A 15,798-nucleotide genomic window follows, 5' to 3' on the forward strand; every position below is an offset into this window, starting at 1 on the left:
GTCGAGGTGGCGACTAACACTTGACCGAAAGCGTCGGAATATCTCCTCTTCTCTTTTCTATATCTATCGGGTATGATTTCGGTCCTTCCAGTCTGACCAATGTTGCGTGCCGGATATCCACAAGATCTACACGATGCAAACAGAATAAGAGACAGGTCCTTGTGGGAAGTTAAGGTAACGAAGGAACGGAGGGAGTTGAGGTATTCGATTCGGATGTTTTCGTCCTCGATGCCCGGGTTTTCGGAAAAGGATTTTAGAACTATTAGGTGATATTGAGTGTGTTTCGAGGTGATTCCCTATATCTTCTCTGCCCCGATTAAGAAGAGAGAGAGATAAGATGGGTAGGTTTAGGTTGAGAGGAACAACAACGAGGGTCGACTGAAGGAGGATGTCTTTGTTGTATGGGCGAATGGGTGCTGAGTGAGCGAAGGTGAGGGAAGGGGGAAAGAGAGAGTGAGACAGAGAGCTACGTGGCGATAACTCCGAAACGCCGTCATACGAGCGAGTGCAAGGTGAACCGTGGGAAAGCTGGCACGGGTGAGCGGTGGCGGCCCCTCGTCGTCGCCGTTGACCGGTTATGCATGCGTCGAGCTGTCATCTATCTGTCCTCGTCCTTTGTCATCGTCAACCGTACATAATCTTGGCTTCATATTCCATCCACATATCGGCTTCAAACACCCACCGCGTCGAGGGCAGGATCATATAGCTCTTGGACTGTTCTTTAATTCCAGCCTTGCTGGCAAATCGGCCGCTATTTCCATCAATCGCTAAGCAGCAGCTACGGTCGTACCCTTTGTCGACGACGAGGGCAGGGCATCCGGCAGAAGACGTTTGGAGAGGTTGATTCTTCATCTTGTCAAGTCAAGGACACATCTCTGTAGTGACGATCCACCATGTCCTGGCTCTGGGGTGCAAGCACCAATCCTCAATTCGAGGAGCTTTCTGGTGAGCTTCGACCTCCTTTCACTTCCGCCGCCCTGTAAGCTACGATTGCTGACTGCGGTTTGTAAATGCAGAGAAAGCATGTTCCCCTCTAAATCTACCCTATCCTCAATCAGAGGATATAGCCACCGCCCTTGAGATTACCGACATGATCCGTTCGAAAGCTGTCCTACCAAAGATGGCTATGCAGAGTCTGAAACGGCGTATAGCGAGTAAGAATGGCAGAGTGCAGATGTATGCTATAGGAGTAAGTTGACATCCGGTCTTGTCTTGGCGAGCATGGGAAGCTGATTACACCATTTCGCGACCTCAGCTCACAGATACCTGCATCAAGAATGGTGGCGATCATTTCTTGGCAGAGATAGCTAGTAAGGAGTTCGTCGACGAAGTATCTGGGTTGATCAAATCTCCGGTTAGTCATTCCTCTCCCTGATTACGAGGATCAGACGAGTGACAATCCTAGCCTATGCTAATCCTCGCATCGTCTTCAACAGGTCACAAATCCCGAGGTCAAGCAGATGCTTCTCAAAAACTTCCAACAGTGGGCGCTAGCATTTGAGTCGAAGAGGGAGTTAGGCTTCTTTGTGGATATCTATAAGGAGCTCAAGAACTCCGGTACGTCTGCTTCATAGTCGTAATTGAGATAGGTCGGTTGTCTGACGACCACGTACAGGCGTTGCGTTCCCACCACCTCCTGCTCCTGTACCGTCTCACCTCCTTACTACTACCACGGCTCCCGCTTGGGTAGACTCAGATGTCTGCATGAGATGCCGATCTGCTTTCACATTCACCAATCGAAAACACCATTGCAGAAATTGTGGATTGGTGTTTGATCAGGCATGTTCAAGTCGGACCATGGCTTTGCCCAAGTTTGGAATAGCAGAGGAAGTCAGGGTGTGCGAGTCTTGTTGGGTGAAGTCTGGCAAAGGAAAGAACGAGTGAGTGCATACAGGTTAGAAGGTTATCAGGCAGTAAACTGATTATTCGCTCCAGATCTGCCCCAGCTATCCCTGGTCGAACGCCTCGAAGTCGCGCGGATCTGGATGCTGACTTGCAAAGAGCTATCGAACTATCTCTCGCTGAGTCTCAACCTGGCGGCAGCAACTTTATCGGATCGGAACCGCCATTAGCTCGCAAGAATGGGTCAGCAGAAGAGGATGATGAGGAGTTGAGATTGGCAATCGAGGCGAGCTTGAGAGACATGGAGAGAGCGAGACCCAGTGCACCGACAGGTCTGGAAGAGCCGGAGTTCAGAGTGAGCTAGTCTGTTTGTGGCGAGCACATGTCAGCTGACAAAGTGTGTAGCCACTACCAACATTCGACCTAGCTCCAAGAGAGACTGAAACGGTAGTCACTTTCTCCAACACAATGGATCAGATGGCAGCATACGGTGAACGAGATCTGCGGCGATTCCCGCACGCTCACATACTGGCCGAACAGGCATATGCCATTGGAGAAAAGCTGCGTCGTAATGTGGAAGAGAAGAGCACCAAGCAGCGTGAGTAGCTAGGTGCTCCGAGCTGTGAAAGACTTCGTACTGATTATATCACCGGTATAGAAATGTTGTCGGAAATGCAGGACAAGCTGTCTCAAGCCGTGGGCCTGTATGGGCAAATACTCGATGGACAGCAAGCTTTCGCAGCCAGGAGATTACAGGAGGAGCAACAGCGACAATATCAACAGCAACAACAACGGTCCCTTTACTCTTATGCACCTCCTCAGCAGTATCCGAATTACGTTCCCCAGACTGGGTATGCTCCGCCTAATGGATACGGACAATATGTTCCGCCTCAACCGACTTATCAGCCTCCTCAACAATCCCAACAGCCTGCCGTCCCATCTCTGTATCCCACAATGCCCTACGCAGGACAAACACAAGGTCAACCGATCTACGCTCCGCCGCAAGTTTACGCTCAACAGCCGTACCGTCAAGAGACGACGTCCCCCTTGCCTTTTGCATCCTCGCCGTCACAGTACGCTCCTCAACAACAACCGTGGGCGGCAGCCCCCAGCCAACCGAACTTGGCAAGGCATACGTCTTTACATATTCAACCGGTATCGGCGGCGGTGCCATCTGCTCTCCAACGACAGGTATCAATGACATACGGTGCTCCACCTGAACCGTCACAATACCACGCTCAAGAAGCAAGTGCCCCGCCCCCGCTCGACATGACGACACACCCTTCTTCACCGACCGCGAGTATCCATCAGCCTTTACCTGTTCCCGCTCAGTCTCAAAATCACGCATCAGCTCCCACGGATGTATCGTCGCAAAGCTCATATGTCTCTCCTACACCTGTGTCTACGCAGTTGTCCAGCTCGCCTAGTACGCAACAGCATCTGCCTCCGCAGCAACAACAACAGTGGGACGCACAGGGATACGACCTGACACCTTCAGCTCCTCACGCACAGCCACCACAACAACAACAACAACAATATCAACCCTCACATCCTCAACAGCAACAGCAACAACCGGCACAGCCACAACAGCAACAATGGCAACAACCGCAATCCACACAACAACTACCACCTGGCGTTTATTCAGCGTCGTCATTCCCTCAAGCGTTACCAGCTACGATCTTCCCAGATGCACCTATCGAAGCGCCAAAGGGGTTAGAGAAGGAAGAGAAGGAAGAGGCGTTGTTGATTGAGCTCTGATCGAGAGCCGATAAACGCAATATGTACAGTGGGCGTGAAAGTGAAAGTGAACGAGGTTAGTTGTAGATCCCCTGTTTGTCGTATTACCTCTGAAATCGAATTCGAAGATCATAAAATGCATCCGATTATATATCGTAGCTTTCGTCTGAGATAGGCTGGATGTGCTATGCTATCCTACTCATCCTCAGAGACAGTATCAGCACTAATCTGGACAGGTGTGATCGTTCAATACCAGTACACGAAGATTGAACATGGCTTTGTTGCTGTGCTATTCCAATACTGTTTGCACATTGTACAGAAAATGCATAACGAATGTCCATGATACTTGGTATGTAATATATGAAAGGAATCCGACTGATGATATAGTATAATGTATGCAAAAAACATGACTATAAAAGGACATGACAAGATTAATTAGTTGACTGAATGTTATCGTGGAAAGCATCGTTCGGTTCGTATATATAAATGTAAATTGACACAACAAGAAAGTATCGGATATCTGTCCATCCTAACAATGCACTGAACTAAGTCCTGCTTCTTCTCTCGCTCGTCTTTCCTCTACCTCCCTCCTCTCTCGTCTCTCGAGCGTCATCTTCTCAATTAACGATCTGGGTTTTCTTCCCACCTTCTCCAACACCACTCCCACCTTTCTTAGGCGTTGTCAAATCTCCCCAATCGCCTGACGATTGTCTCCTCCCCCACGTTGGAGGTCCGCCTTCAGACTTCGTAGTGGTCCCTCCACCGCCGTACAACGAACTTGTTGGTCTTGGTCCTTTTGAAGGCGAGCTAGTGCCAGCGATGCTGCTCAGTAGATTCGGATTGGAAAACGACATCGGGATCGGATGACGAAAGTTCGTCGTTGCTGGAGGACCGAAGTCACCTCCAAAGACAGATTGTGTATTTGTCCCATAATTGTATCCACCTGCTACCATACCCATAGCGTGTTGTTGTGGGTGTCCAGGTCCAGGTGATAGGGGATATCCATAATATCCGTACGGTGGGAACATCATGTTTTGTTGAACCTGTGGCGCTGGCGAGGCGAATCCTCCATATGGCATCATCGGGTACATCGAAGGAGGCATGGGCGAAGGAGAATGATACCCCTGAAATGATTGCTGTTGATGACGATTCGAAGAGGATGTCGGCCCAGAGACGGAACTTGCTCGTTCCCACTCTTCTTCAGAAGCGCGATACGCTGCCGCCATGAATTGCATTTGCCACTGTTGTTTCATCATGTTGCTGTGAAACTCAAGATTCAGTCACGACTGTAGTGAAACACCAGAGTGACGACTCACCGCATAGCTTCAGGATCCATAGTTGGGTTGTGCTGCGTACCCATCATTTGGTTGGGACCATAATTTTGCCAGTTCGTAGGCGGGGCGGAAGGAGCAATCGAATGTCTTCGCTGGCGTTGGTCGATTTGAATTGGTGCCTTCGCATGCTACGATAACAACAACTTTTGGTTAGTCACCATTGATTTGGCAGTCTGATAAATGCAGACCGCATGGATCCTTCGGCCTAGACATGTATTCACCTGAATCCCGTCTCCAATTTTCGCCGCGCTTCCCACTGGACCTGCACCTAGCCCGCGGGATGTCGAGGTGCTATCTTTCGGGGTCACAGGAAGACACAGCCCACTATCACCAGTTGTCGTCGTACCGGATTTGGAAGAATACGAGTCCGGACTGGCGGTCTTTTTTCGCATGCTCTCCACTCCATTCGTTGGAGGGAGCTTGACCGATTTTCGAGGTGGGGTTTGCTGAATTGTCGTTGTGCGCTGAACTTGCTCTCTTTGTGGGCGAGTCAAAGATCCAAGATCCACTAACGGTTTCCGTCGTTGCTCAACGGGACTATGAGCAGGTCTCGACCTAGATCGGACATGGATGCCGTCTACTGGTGAGTAGCTTGATGGCGGTCGAGCACTGGTCGATGATTCGCTTCGTGGAAGGGATCGTGCCGTTGCCGTAGACTTAGATGTCTTTGTACTTGTCGGACTGGGTAGCAGACCTCCGCTCGTTGTTGGAGGGGACATGGCCACGGTATTCAACGAGAGTGAAGACCTCGATGCTTTGCTTTTCAAAGCAGCGAGAGGTGCATCATCTTCGCTCTCGCTATCACTATGTGGTTCGCTCTTCTTGAAAGCTACGGCTCGGGATGGCGAGCTTGCACTCGACAGTGAAGTGATTCGATTCCGGTTCGACGCTGTCGAAGGCTTTCGCGGTCCCGAGGGATGTCGTCGCCCCTTCTCGGCAGCTTGAGATGGACCTCTGCCCGCACCAAAGTTACCGCGGTATCGACTCTGGATACTTTCTGTCGTCCCTTCGCTTTCACTTTCGCTGCTAGAAGCTTCTTTGTTCTTTGAGCCGATTCTTGCTCTAGCGAAACTCGAGACCAAAGGAGATGTGGCGCTGACTGGTGACGCAGCAGCGGACTTGATTACTGGGTCCTGACCCTGATCTGTCGACGTATACTGGTGTTTGGGTGCACTTTCCTCCATGCTTGGTACAACTGGCGACGTTAATGTGCTCCCACTGAGTGCGGAAGACGCGATACCGGCAAGTCTTTCTGACAATGGTGGTCGACTTCTCTGCTCAACATCAACCTCGAGTGGGACATCCTTCTGAGGAACTGGCGGAGGAACTGGAGTAGCCGTTCTCATGTCAAATAACGTTGAATGCGACCGTTGTGGTTCCAGTCGCTTGACACCGACAGCAGTGGTAGCATCACTGGTGATCTCCTCTTCCTGATCACTTCCTAGGACCCGCATCGAGTCAACAACAAACGCCGGGTCAAATCCATCTTCACCCTGCGATGTGGGAGGACCCCATAAGCCGGATATTATCCGCAAGGGCTCTTCAAGTATTGATAGTCGATTCCGGCCTCCAGGTGACAACGGTGCATCTGGATCTTGATCGAGTAACTCGGCCGTCGGTTTGGGAGGAGTATCAGGCATCTGATCGGGAGGCAGGGGGAGGTTGAGGGAACCAGGAGTCTTGTCGCCCGCCTGAGGAAGGACTATTGGCTCGACAGGCGGTGGTGGAGCACGTTCAGAGCTTGTCCGAGGAGCTGGACTTGGGGTACGGCGCTCGATCGGAAGGACAGCGGTCGTTATTGGACTGGCGTTGTCCAATTCCGACTTTGCAGGAGCATTCGCTTTCTCTGTCGAAGCAGGCGCATTCTGCGCAAAATAATTATCGGCAGGTACCGGCACAATGGGCGATGTCGCAACGGGTTGCTGCTCCGAGTTGATTGCCGCGGTTGCAAAGGCTGGCGATGACGGTCTTGTGCTTTGAGGCGAAGTGATAGGCGTTGGTTGAACGCCGGTCGACGGGCCACTGTCCCCTTCGGTTTTCGGACGAACCGTTGTCGTCGTGCTTCTCACCACAAATCCAGAGCCACCGGGTGAGCCGCCACTTCTCCTATTCCGCTGGACTGTAAAGCTCAACGCCGGGCTTGCATTAGCTTTCCTGTCCGTCGATTCGCCCAATTCTCGCATGTTCAATAAAGACTGCGAGCTTTTTCGCCTGACGGGGACGGGCTTGTTGAGCATTGCGAGTGGCAGGTCGTCATTGTCATAGTCATCGTCGTCCACATTTGCATTCGGTGTACCATGCCCTATGTCGCTCATCGTAGCGGGGCCCTCACTTGGTCGTCGAATGCCTTTTCGGAACGCTGCCACACTGACTTTACTTGACGAAGTGATGTACTCGTCAAGAGAGGCCAATGAATTGGCAACGCTCGGTGGTCGGGAAAGAGGTCTCACAGGCGGTCGAAAGCCAAATGATGTGGGCGGGCTCGCACCATCCCCGTCGATTGGACTGCCAGGGACGGAAGAGGGTGGCTTGTCTAACCCTAGAGCAACAACCGATTCCCTCTTTACATGCGACAGATAGCCCTCAAGTGGTCCAGCACCCTCAACTTCCATCATGCCGGACACGTGACGGAAGCCTTTGAGCTGGAAGGAACCATCATCACCGATTGGTGACTTTTCGAGATCCATCGCCATGGAGGTCCGGGAAACAGATCGATGGAACGGGTTATGAAAGAATGAAGAGGAAGGTCGTCGTAATTGTTGAGGTCGAGGTTGGGCTATGTCGGTCGACTTGCGGGATGCGACTAGTTCCAACGCGGCTGTGGTGACAGGAGGTGCTTTACGAGGTGTTGGCGATCCGGACTGGCGGAAAAGCATTGCTCGGTAAATACGGATTGCAGGTCATACGGGGCTAAAATGCTAAACTTACACGTTCAACCTCGACTTGATCGCTCGTACTTCTCGAATGTCGTCGAGCTCTTCCCATGCCTTTCCAAAACTTGTTCTTCTTCTCCGCAGACTCCAAAACCTCCACCAACTCCTCTTCCTGTGTCGACTCAGGATTCAGGGTGGGTTGTGACTGTTGTGAGGTTGTTGAGGCCTCTACGACCAAGGGCCTGGCCATAGCAATAGCGTTACCTTCTTCTCTGTGGGGGTGACCGTCTATATGGGGATGGCTCCCTTCAATATCGGCTTCTCCTCCGCCAACTCCTCTCTCCAAACCATCGGTCACTGGAGGTATCTCAATCGCAAGTCCAGGATTTTCGAACGTCAACTTCCCCAAAATGCCTCCTTCTTTCTTGAATTCCCCACTTGACACTTTCCGTCTTCGTCCACCGCTTACATTTGCATCTTCTTCTTCGCGGCCCTCATCCTCGCTTCGCGGTCTATTCAGCGACGGAAACGAGAACGATTGGCTCAATGGGGAACTAGGCACAGGGTCGCCCGAAAAGAACATCGTCGTCCGCTTCCCATGACTTGTATCATCCACGATCGGCGTACTTGGTGCCGTACCATAGGTCGATCCCCCTCCCGGCGTTGATGGTGGTGGACGTCTTAGAGACGAAGAAGATTGTCCGAATTCCTCGTACGATTTCCCACCCATTCCCGAACCCAGCTGATCGTCATCCTCCACTACCTTCCCTTTGCCTTTCACACTGCCTTTATCCTTCTTACTCCATGGTTTCTTCGATAGGCGAGATGCAATCGACGAAGAAGCTACTGATGGAGTGTGACTTTGGGTACGAGGGAAGTAGGACGAGTTTGTACGTGCATTGCTCGGTGGTCCGGCTGTGGTCGCGGGTGTAGTAAATGGAGTGAGGAAAGGTGTACTTCCCGAATCTGGTGTAGGAGGTGTAGGTTGTTTCGACTTCGATTTGGTCTCTGTTGTGGTGGCTGAGGTGTGTAAAAGTCGAGAGAAGATGCCCATTGTACGTGTGTGATGCCGCTGTTGATTTGCCAGTTGATCGAATGTAGTCAGCGCAAGGTCGAGAACTGCGCAATACTAGGTTTTATAGCAAGCATGAAACGACACGCGATGAGATAGAATGAGAAGCAGACCTGATCCGGCATAGGTCACAAAGGACTGAAAGGCTTGAGAGAAAGGGTGTGATCGGAAGGTCCCCACAGCAAGGATGGTAGCACAGGTAACAAAGGCAACCAGACCCTTATCACGAGGCTGTGCTAACAGGATCAAGCATGGAAAAGACAGAATGTGTACGCTATACACAAGGTGGAGAAGAGCAGGAATGAAGGTCTGATAAGAACGATTTGTAAAGCGACGTTATTGCAACTCACCAACTATTGTCCACAGACGAGGTCTGAGCGTCCTTTCTTTTGATTTCCGCAAGGGATGGTTAGGTGGCAAAAACCCGATCGTTTCGTGTACGTCGCCGTAAACCTCTTATACTATTCTTCACAAACAAGCAGGATCATGATGTTGTATGTGACTCTGAGCCTAACGATGGAGATTGGGATGAAACAAGGAGTGGATCGTGCGAAATGATGATGATGATGTGGAAAGTAGAGGCGCAAAAAGTCTAGGAGAGTGGGCTGTGATGTGATGAAATTGGGTGGAAGGTGGTCATTTCATCCGGAGCACCGCGTAATCTAAGGCACGTTCTACGTAGCGATTACGATATCCCATCGTCTATCGCTGTTAAACTATGACACGTATGCATGGAATGGGGTATGGTATACTGCTACTATCCTAAATCAGATGCGGAAAGTAATGTGCAGAAGAATATGAATAGCAGGATGTGAGTAATGTGAGGAATAGCTCTGATCATCATGTGAACAGTCTGGAGAAGAGCAGCCCCTGTCAGGAAAGGGTACATCGTCGCTCTTGTTCCTTCTTCTTCTCCCTCGCTGCAAAAGTGAATGCTGTTCAAATTAGTCGGGGAGGAAATTATATCAGGTACCGCTCAGCTGAGGTGCTACCGAGCTGTAATAGAACCTTTCGAAGGGAAGTGTGCTTTGAAATCACGTCCGTTTCTTCCACCTCCATGGCAATAAATTGGTTTCGTAATTCGCTTTGACTATCTTCCTCCTCCAAATCGTCGAAGATCAGAGGAAGGTCTACCTCTGATGCATGGGGTGTAGCAAGCCAGGAAGATTGAGTGGAATGTGAGCTTTCGGTCGAAGATGTCAGACTCTCTTGTGGTAGGGAGAGATCGAGCGTGTCTTCATTGGCATAGCTGCCGTCGATGTCCAGCAGGTCTTGCTCTTGGGAGGTCTGTCGATCAATGAGATCGTCCCAAAGATCGTCGAGCAGTTTGAAGTCGGCATCGTCGAATGTCTCTAGGTCAGCATTGATTAGGTCGTCTTTGTCGTGAGAGTACGGTCCGTCGTTTTGATCGAGTGCGTTGGGGACGTCGGCGAGGTCATCGATGATGATATCTGTGTCGCCGTGGATATTACCGAGGATGGTCTGTGGAGTCGTGAACCGTAGGGTGGGATCGATACTCTCTTTACGATGTTTGATCTGTGATAAATCTATGAGCTCAACCCTCTAACAGAACGCGAAACCATAACTCTGACATCAATCCTCCAGTGTGCCATCCTACCGCATGACCCCCTTCTATTTTCCAGATCTATCCTTCCAATGAGGGCGACAGCGTCAACAATAGACCTAGCCAGTCGAACTTCCCCATTCGGATGCGTGCCAGATTCTTCGTCGGTCACTGAGTCCATTTGCTCCATATACGCCGCTGCTCTTTCTTCTGGCTCCAGCTCTTGGGGATTTCGGGGAGCCTCGCTGTCCCAGTTTGTAAGATTGGAAAGCTGTGCTTGCTGTTCCAATGTCTTGGTTCGCTCCCTGTTTGTTTCCAGATCTTGACCTTCGACAGACACCTCAGCTTCGAGTCTTCGTCTCTTCCGCTCTCTTTCCAATTTAGGATTCTTGCGAGCGGGAAGTCTCGCTGCCTCGTCTACCCGTATTTTGAGTGTGGTGTTCTGGATAGTGATGATGTCTTGAAGTACTTTCTTTGCACCACCGATCAAGGGAGTATCGTGAGTACGTGATGTCTGTAAGAAGTGGGTAAGAGAGGAGGTCAGAGCACTGGGTGCACGGATCGTAGGTGTGCGCTTGAATATGTCTTGTCAGTAATTCTCGTTAGCAAGCATGAGGTATGACAATTACCTCCATGAGTGTACCGTCAAAGATGAGGGGGAAGCGTCTGAACTCAATCTGTCAGTCGCAGCATATTGTTTGAGAAAGGAGAAGAGCCACTCACTTGATCATGTGTATTCGTACCAGCTTCGAAACACCCTCTTGCAGCTGTCGTGTCAGCCAGTGTTGTTGAGGTTCATCTTGTACATGCATGTCCTGATCTTCGGCTACCTGAGAGGACTCGGTTTGCTCGTCATCGTCGATTATAAGATCGGCTTCTTCCTCCTCAGTGTGTTGTGAGGACTGTGGTTCCGTGGTTGTTGGATTTGGTCCAGATCGAGGGGCAAACCAGGAGAAGTGAAGTCGGATACCAGTCAGATAACGGAAGGGATGACCATGGGGTATGAGATGGTTCGATAGTGGGTGGTGAGTAGGACACGACAATAGAGGATTGAGAGCGAATTGTGCAGATGTATCGGAGGAAGTACGAGAAGAGAGGGGCGTGAGTTTGATTGGTTCGAGCTCAGCCAGTCCGAGTACATTGTAGTTCTGCGAACAACATGGTGAGCGATATGTCACGACCAGTCGCAATGAGCTTACATTCGCAAAAACTTCTATCAGCGTTCTCGTGACCCTTTCCGCCACATCGTCCTCCTCCACCATGTCCGGGCAGACTTCGAGGCTGACATGGACTTTGCCACCAACAGGCACGATCACCTCAACGCAATCTTCCAGCTTCCTTCTTCCACCATAGGTCAGCGGTGGTACCAGTGAGAGAGGTATATTCATTTGAGGGGTACTCTTGATGAGGAGACTAGGGAAGCTGCGGTCTCGGGAATGGGTAGTGAATCGAGTTGATGGAAGGGTCAGTGAATGATATCGATCAGGAAGGGTTGACATGGTGGGGATGACAACAACGCTTTGTGACCCGTGTGTATGAGTTGGATCGGTAATCGCCCATCTCTCACTTCTCATCACAAAGTCGATAAGATAAAAGCGAAGAACGAAAACGGGAGGAAGAAAGGATTCGAGATCAGAGTTGTGGGTGGACATGTAAAGTGGAGGGGTACAAAGTCATTCGCGAGACATGCAAACATTTGATTCCGTCCATCTGCTCGCGGTTCCCACGTGGACCCCGTGCGATCTGTGCGTCATTCTTTTCCTCTTTTAGGTAATTTCACCGCCTGCGGGCCACCGATGATGATGATGATGAGAGTTGAGAGTCGAGAGTCACCGTGAACGTGTTCTGCTTTTTTGATCGTTCTTTCTTCTCTGTTCGCAAGTCTCCACTCGACACGCCTTCCAGCAATTCTAGAAGGAGGTTTCGTAGAGACTCATCACTCACGATGGCTCCGACTATACGACGATCAGCATCATCCTCCGTCCCTCTTTTACTATCGATCACAAAACTAGCAAAGCTCGTTCCTCGTTCTTCATCAGAATGGACAACTCTGGCCAAATCACCCGTATTGGATCCGGAAGACCCGCCCGATAGTCCTGTGTTCTGGTGGAAGTTGGGTCTCAGTGTAGTTCTCGTCCTTGCAGGAGGTGTCTTTGCTGGGTAAGTGGTTTACACTTCTGGAAGAGCAAACGGAGCGTTGGGAGAGCAGAAAAAGAGGGAACCCGGAAGTTGTCATTTGAAGAGGAATGTCACTGATGGCTTGGTTACAGATTGACTCTCGCACTTATGGGATCGGACGAACTTAACCTGCGAGTACTCTCGACATCATCTGAAGATCCGAAAGAGCGAAATTCAGCGAACAAGGTGTTGCGGCTTCTGGCGAGAGGTAGACATTGGGTTTTGGTCGTCCTGCTTCTCGGCAATGTTGTACGTGTTTCATATCAACTTCGAAAACAAGACTGAAAAAAGCTCGACCGTCAGCTGATGAACATGCTCTCTGTAGATTGTCAACGAATCCCTTCCCATTTTCCTCGACGATGTCCTAGGCGGAGGTGTCAAAGCCGTCATAGTTTCTACGACTATGATCGTCATCTTCGGTGAAATCATCCCTCAAGCTGTGAGTCAGCTTCCGTAGCCATCAGAATACACTCGCTGAGCGCAAGCTGACAATGCATATAGGTCTGTGTACGATATGGTTTAGCCATTGGAGGAGTCTGTGCGCCCCTCGTTTGGGGTCTGATGATCTTCTTCTCGCCTATTGCTTATCCTATCGCAAAACTGCTGGACTATGTGCTCGGAGCGGAAGAGGGTCATACGTGAGTACATTCATTCAGAACAAGATGAAGCGGAGCTAACAGGTTGTCTGTGGTAGTTACAAGAAGGCAGAGCTCAAGAGCTTCTTGCAATTCCACCGAGAAGGAGAAGAGCCTCTTCGAGATGATGAGGTGTGTTCAGCTGAGTCTTTATTGTTTGACAGTAATCCAGCTGACATCTGGAGTACAGATCGGGATTCTCAATGGTGTTCTGTCCCTGAACGAAAAACATGCTCAAGAGATCATGACACCGATCAAGGATTGTCTCATCCTCCCTGCGGACAAAATTCTCGACCACGATGCGATTGATCAGATCCTCCTTTCTGGATTTTCACGAATACCCGTACATGAGCCTGGACAGAAGGACAATTTCATCGGGATGTTACTAGTTAAGAGAGTGAGCTTGTGTACAATCCCGGCTGAGGACAGAGGACAAGCTAACATCCACCGTCTCGCAGCTGATCACGTACAACCCGGATGACGAATGGCCCGTTTCCAAGTTCTCCCTCTTGCCGCTTCCTGAAGCCAAGCCAGAGATCAACTGTTTCCAAGCTCTCGACTACTTCCAAACGGGACGAGCGCATCTGTTGTTGATCAGTGAGACACCGGGTCAGAAGGGTGGAGCGTTGGGGATTGTCAGCTGTGAGTTTGCTGAATCTGTCCGAAGAGGACCATCGCTGACCAAGACCATTCATACAGTGGAAGATCTGATCGAAGAGTGAGTAGCTGACTTAAGGACCCAGTGATGGATGAGCTGACGTTGCACGGGTCTGAAGAATCATTGGCGAGGAGATCGTGAGTCTGATGAGTCCCTTGCACGTTGGGCCAAGTACTGACTTGGATCTTACAGGTCGACGAGACGGACAGGTACGAGGACAACCACTCGAAGAAAGCCGTCAAGCGAAGTGGCACTGCTGCCGTTATGCGTAAGTGGCAGGTCATCGTCGGTGCAATGGTATATTGACACGTAGTGTAGGTGGTATCATCGAAAGACGAAGAGTGATAAACGCATTCAGTCGACAACCGTCTCGAAGCGGTTCGATGGCGCAACATCCCGGAGGTCCTAACGGTACGAACGCCCCTACTCCTGCTACCGGTGGCCCAGCGGAAGGTATCCTTGTCCAAATCGACAATGGAAACCTCATCGCGGAGCCAGTCGGATTTGCGGACGAAAGCGAAACGAGTGTCAATGCGGACCCTTCGAGACGACTGGTCATTGGCACTGTCTCCAATGGCGAGAACGGCGGGATGAGTCCTATTGCTGAGATCAGTCCGGTCGAGGGAGTAGCGGCGCAGATCGATGAGGAGGCCGACAACAAGCAGGATGCTGCGGTCAGCGGTGAAGGGGATGCGAGCGGAGAGGGAGAAGGGGAAGGAGACAAAACGAAGAGTAGTCAGTAGATCATTCTGTATCTGAAATCACAAATCTGCACCTGCACACGCATCGCATATGACAAATGTATTGATCTCCCCATGTTTATGTCCAGGTGGAAATATGCATTCGCGGGACGAGAGGCAATCCAAAGCAAGCAAGACGAAGAAGACTCGTACGAAGAAAGGTGTATCGAGACAGAAAGGCAGGGTAAGACCTATTGGAACAGACGCTTTCGAGGATCATGAAGAGTTCGAAAAGGCTTGTAAAGCCTTGATTGAGAAGTATGAGAAAGTGGAAGAAGGTGAATTAGGAGCGGGGAGGACGAATAGGGGTTGGGAATGGAAAGAGCACAAAGTGGGTGGTTTCGGCCGTTCTAGCTGAAGGAGGTCAACACTAATGGCGAGATACGTACAGTGGTCGCCACATCAAGGATACCTATATCGCAAAGTAACACGACATCTCGATCAACCTCAACCCGTTCCAACCTCTGCACAAGATCTTCCAACCCAAGGAGACGAGGACGAAGAGGATGAAGGAGCAGGTCTGGAAGAGATTGAAGATGAAAGTGTGGCGCTACTCCGACCACTCCCCTCAGATTCAGCGGACTCAAGGGGTAAGAAAACACGAGTCGATATCGAACAATCGATCGTATTTTCGAGGACGTACAGAGTACCGATGTTCTGTTTCAGAGCATGGGATGAGAGTGAGTGGCGTGGCGTGGCGTGGCGTCAAACGGCATCTCCCCATGTAGCTGAGTATAATGTACTGACTGACTGATTGATCTTGAACATAGCCGGCGCTCCGCTGTCCGTCATATCATTATTAAAGCTCAATGTCCTCCATCCACCCTCACCAGCTCCCTCCACCACCTCTCCATTCCAATCACAATCAAATTCAACTCCCTCCGATACATTACTTCAAGATCCTTCTTCGCCATTCCCATTACTTACATCGACAGAACATCCAACAACTGGAGAGTTGGTATTCAGTATACATCCATGTAAAGTCTCAGCAGCAGTGGATGAGATCGTACATGCTGAAGGACGAACGGAAGAGAATGGGGCGGATGAAGAGTTGGCCCACTTGGGATGGTTGGAAAGTTGGATGATGTTGACGAATGGAGTGGTGGATCTCACATGGCCATGATTGACTGTTATAGATGGTCTCAGTATATATATATATATATAT

The 15,798-nt window shown here is 50.4% G+C and overlaps 4 protein-coding genes across 4 annotated transcripts; 2 read left to right on the forward strand and 2 right to left on the reverse strand.

The window, feature by feature from the left end:
* Positions 1 to 893: 893 nt before the first annotated feature.
* On the forward strand, positions 894 to 3,600 carry CI109_103500 (uncharacterized protein; the record flags this gene model as incomplete). Its single annotated transcript, XM_032005744.1, has 8 exons — positions 894 to 945; positions 1,017 to 1,189; positions 1,256 to 1,354; positions 1,437 to 1,557; positions 1,616 to 1,880; positions 1,936 to 2,197; positions 2,248 to 2,440; positions 2,501 to 3,600. 8 exons carry the CDS (start codon positions 894 to 896, stop codon positions 3,598 to 3,600), a joined length of 2,265 nt encoding a protein of 754 aa, XP_031859991.1.
* A 596-nt stretch (positions 3,601 to 4,196) lies between these two features.
* Positions 4,197 to 8,840, reverse strand: CI109_103501 (uncharacterized protein; the record flags this gene model as incomplete). Its single annotated transcript, XM_032005743.1, has 4 exons — positions 4,197 to 4,839; positions 4,896 to 5,041; positions 5,135 to 7,774; positions 7,842 to 8,840. The coding sequence occupies 4 exons, from the start codon at positions 8,838 to 8,840 to the stop codon at positions 4,197 to 4,199; spliced, it is 4,428 nt and encodes a 1,475-aa protein (XP_031859990.1).
* A 978-nt stretch (positions 8,841 to 9,818) lies between these two features.
* Positions 9,819 to 12,074, reverse strand: CI109_103502 (uncharacterized protein; the record flags this gene model as incomplete). Its single annotated transcript, XM_032005742.2, has 5 exons — positions 9,819 to 10,394; positions 10,451 to 10,996; positions 11,052 to 11,088; positions 11,146 to 11,570; positions 11,622 to 12,074. 5 exons carry the CDS (start codon positions 12,072 to 12,074, stop codon positions 9,819 to 9,821), a joined length of 2,037 nt encoding a protein of 678 aa, XP_031859989.2.
* A 293-nt stretch (positions 12,075 to 12,367) lies between these two features.
* Positions 12,368 to 15,756, forward strand: CI109_103503 (uncharacterized protein; the record flags this gene model as incomplete). Its single annotated transcript, XM_032005741.1, has 14 exons — positions 12,368 to 12,582; positions 12,693 to 12,849; positions 12,926 to 13,039; positions 13,102 to 13,238; positions 13,295 to 13,367; positions 13,426 to 13,632; positions 13,694 to 13,877; positions 13,935 to 13,953; positions 14,012 to 14,030; positions 14,086 to 14,161; positions 14,212 to 14,628; positions 14,723 to 14,964; positions 15,025 to 15,313; positions 15,404 to 15,756. The coding sequence occupies 14 exons, from the start codon at positions 12,368 to 12,370 to the stop codon at positions 15,754 to 15,756; spliced, it is 2,502 nt and encodes an 833-aa protein (XP_031859988.1).
* Between the last annotated feature and the right edge of the window lie 42 nt (positions 15,757 to 15,798).

This window comes from Kwoniella shandongensis, chromosome 6 (genome assembly GCF_008629635.2).
Source record: "Kwoniella shandongensis chromosome 6, complete sequence".
NCBI classification, from domain to species: Eukaryota; Fungi; Basidiomycota; class Tremellomycetes; order Tremellales; family Cryptococcaceae; genus Kwoniella; species Kwoniella shandongensis.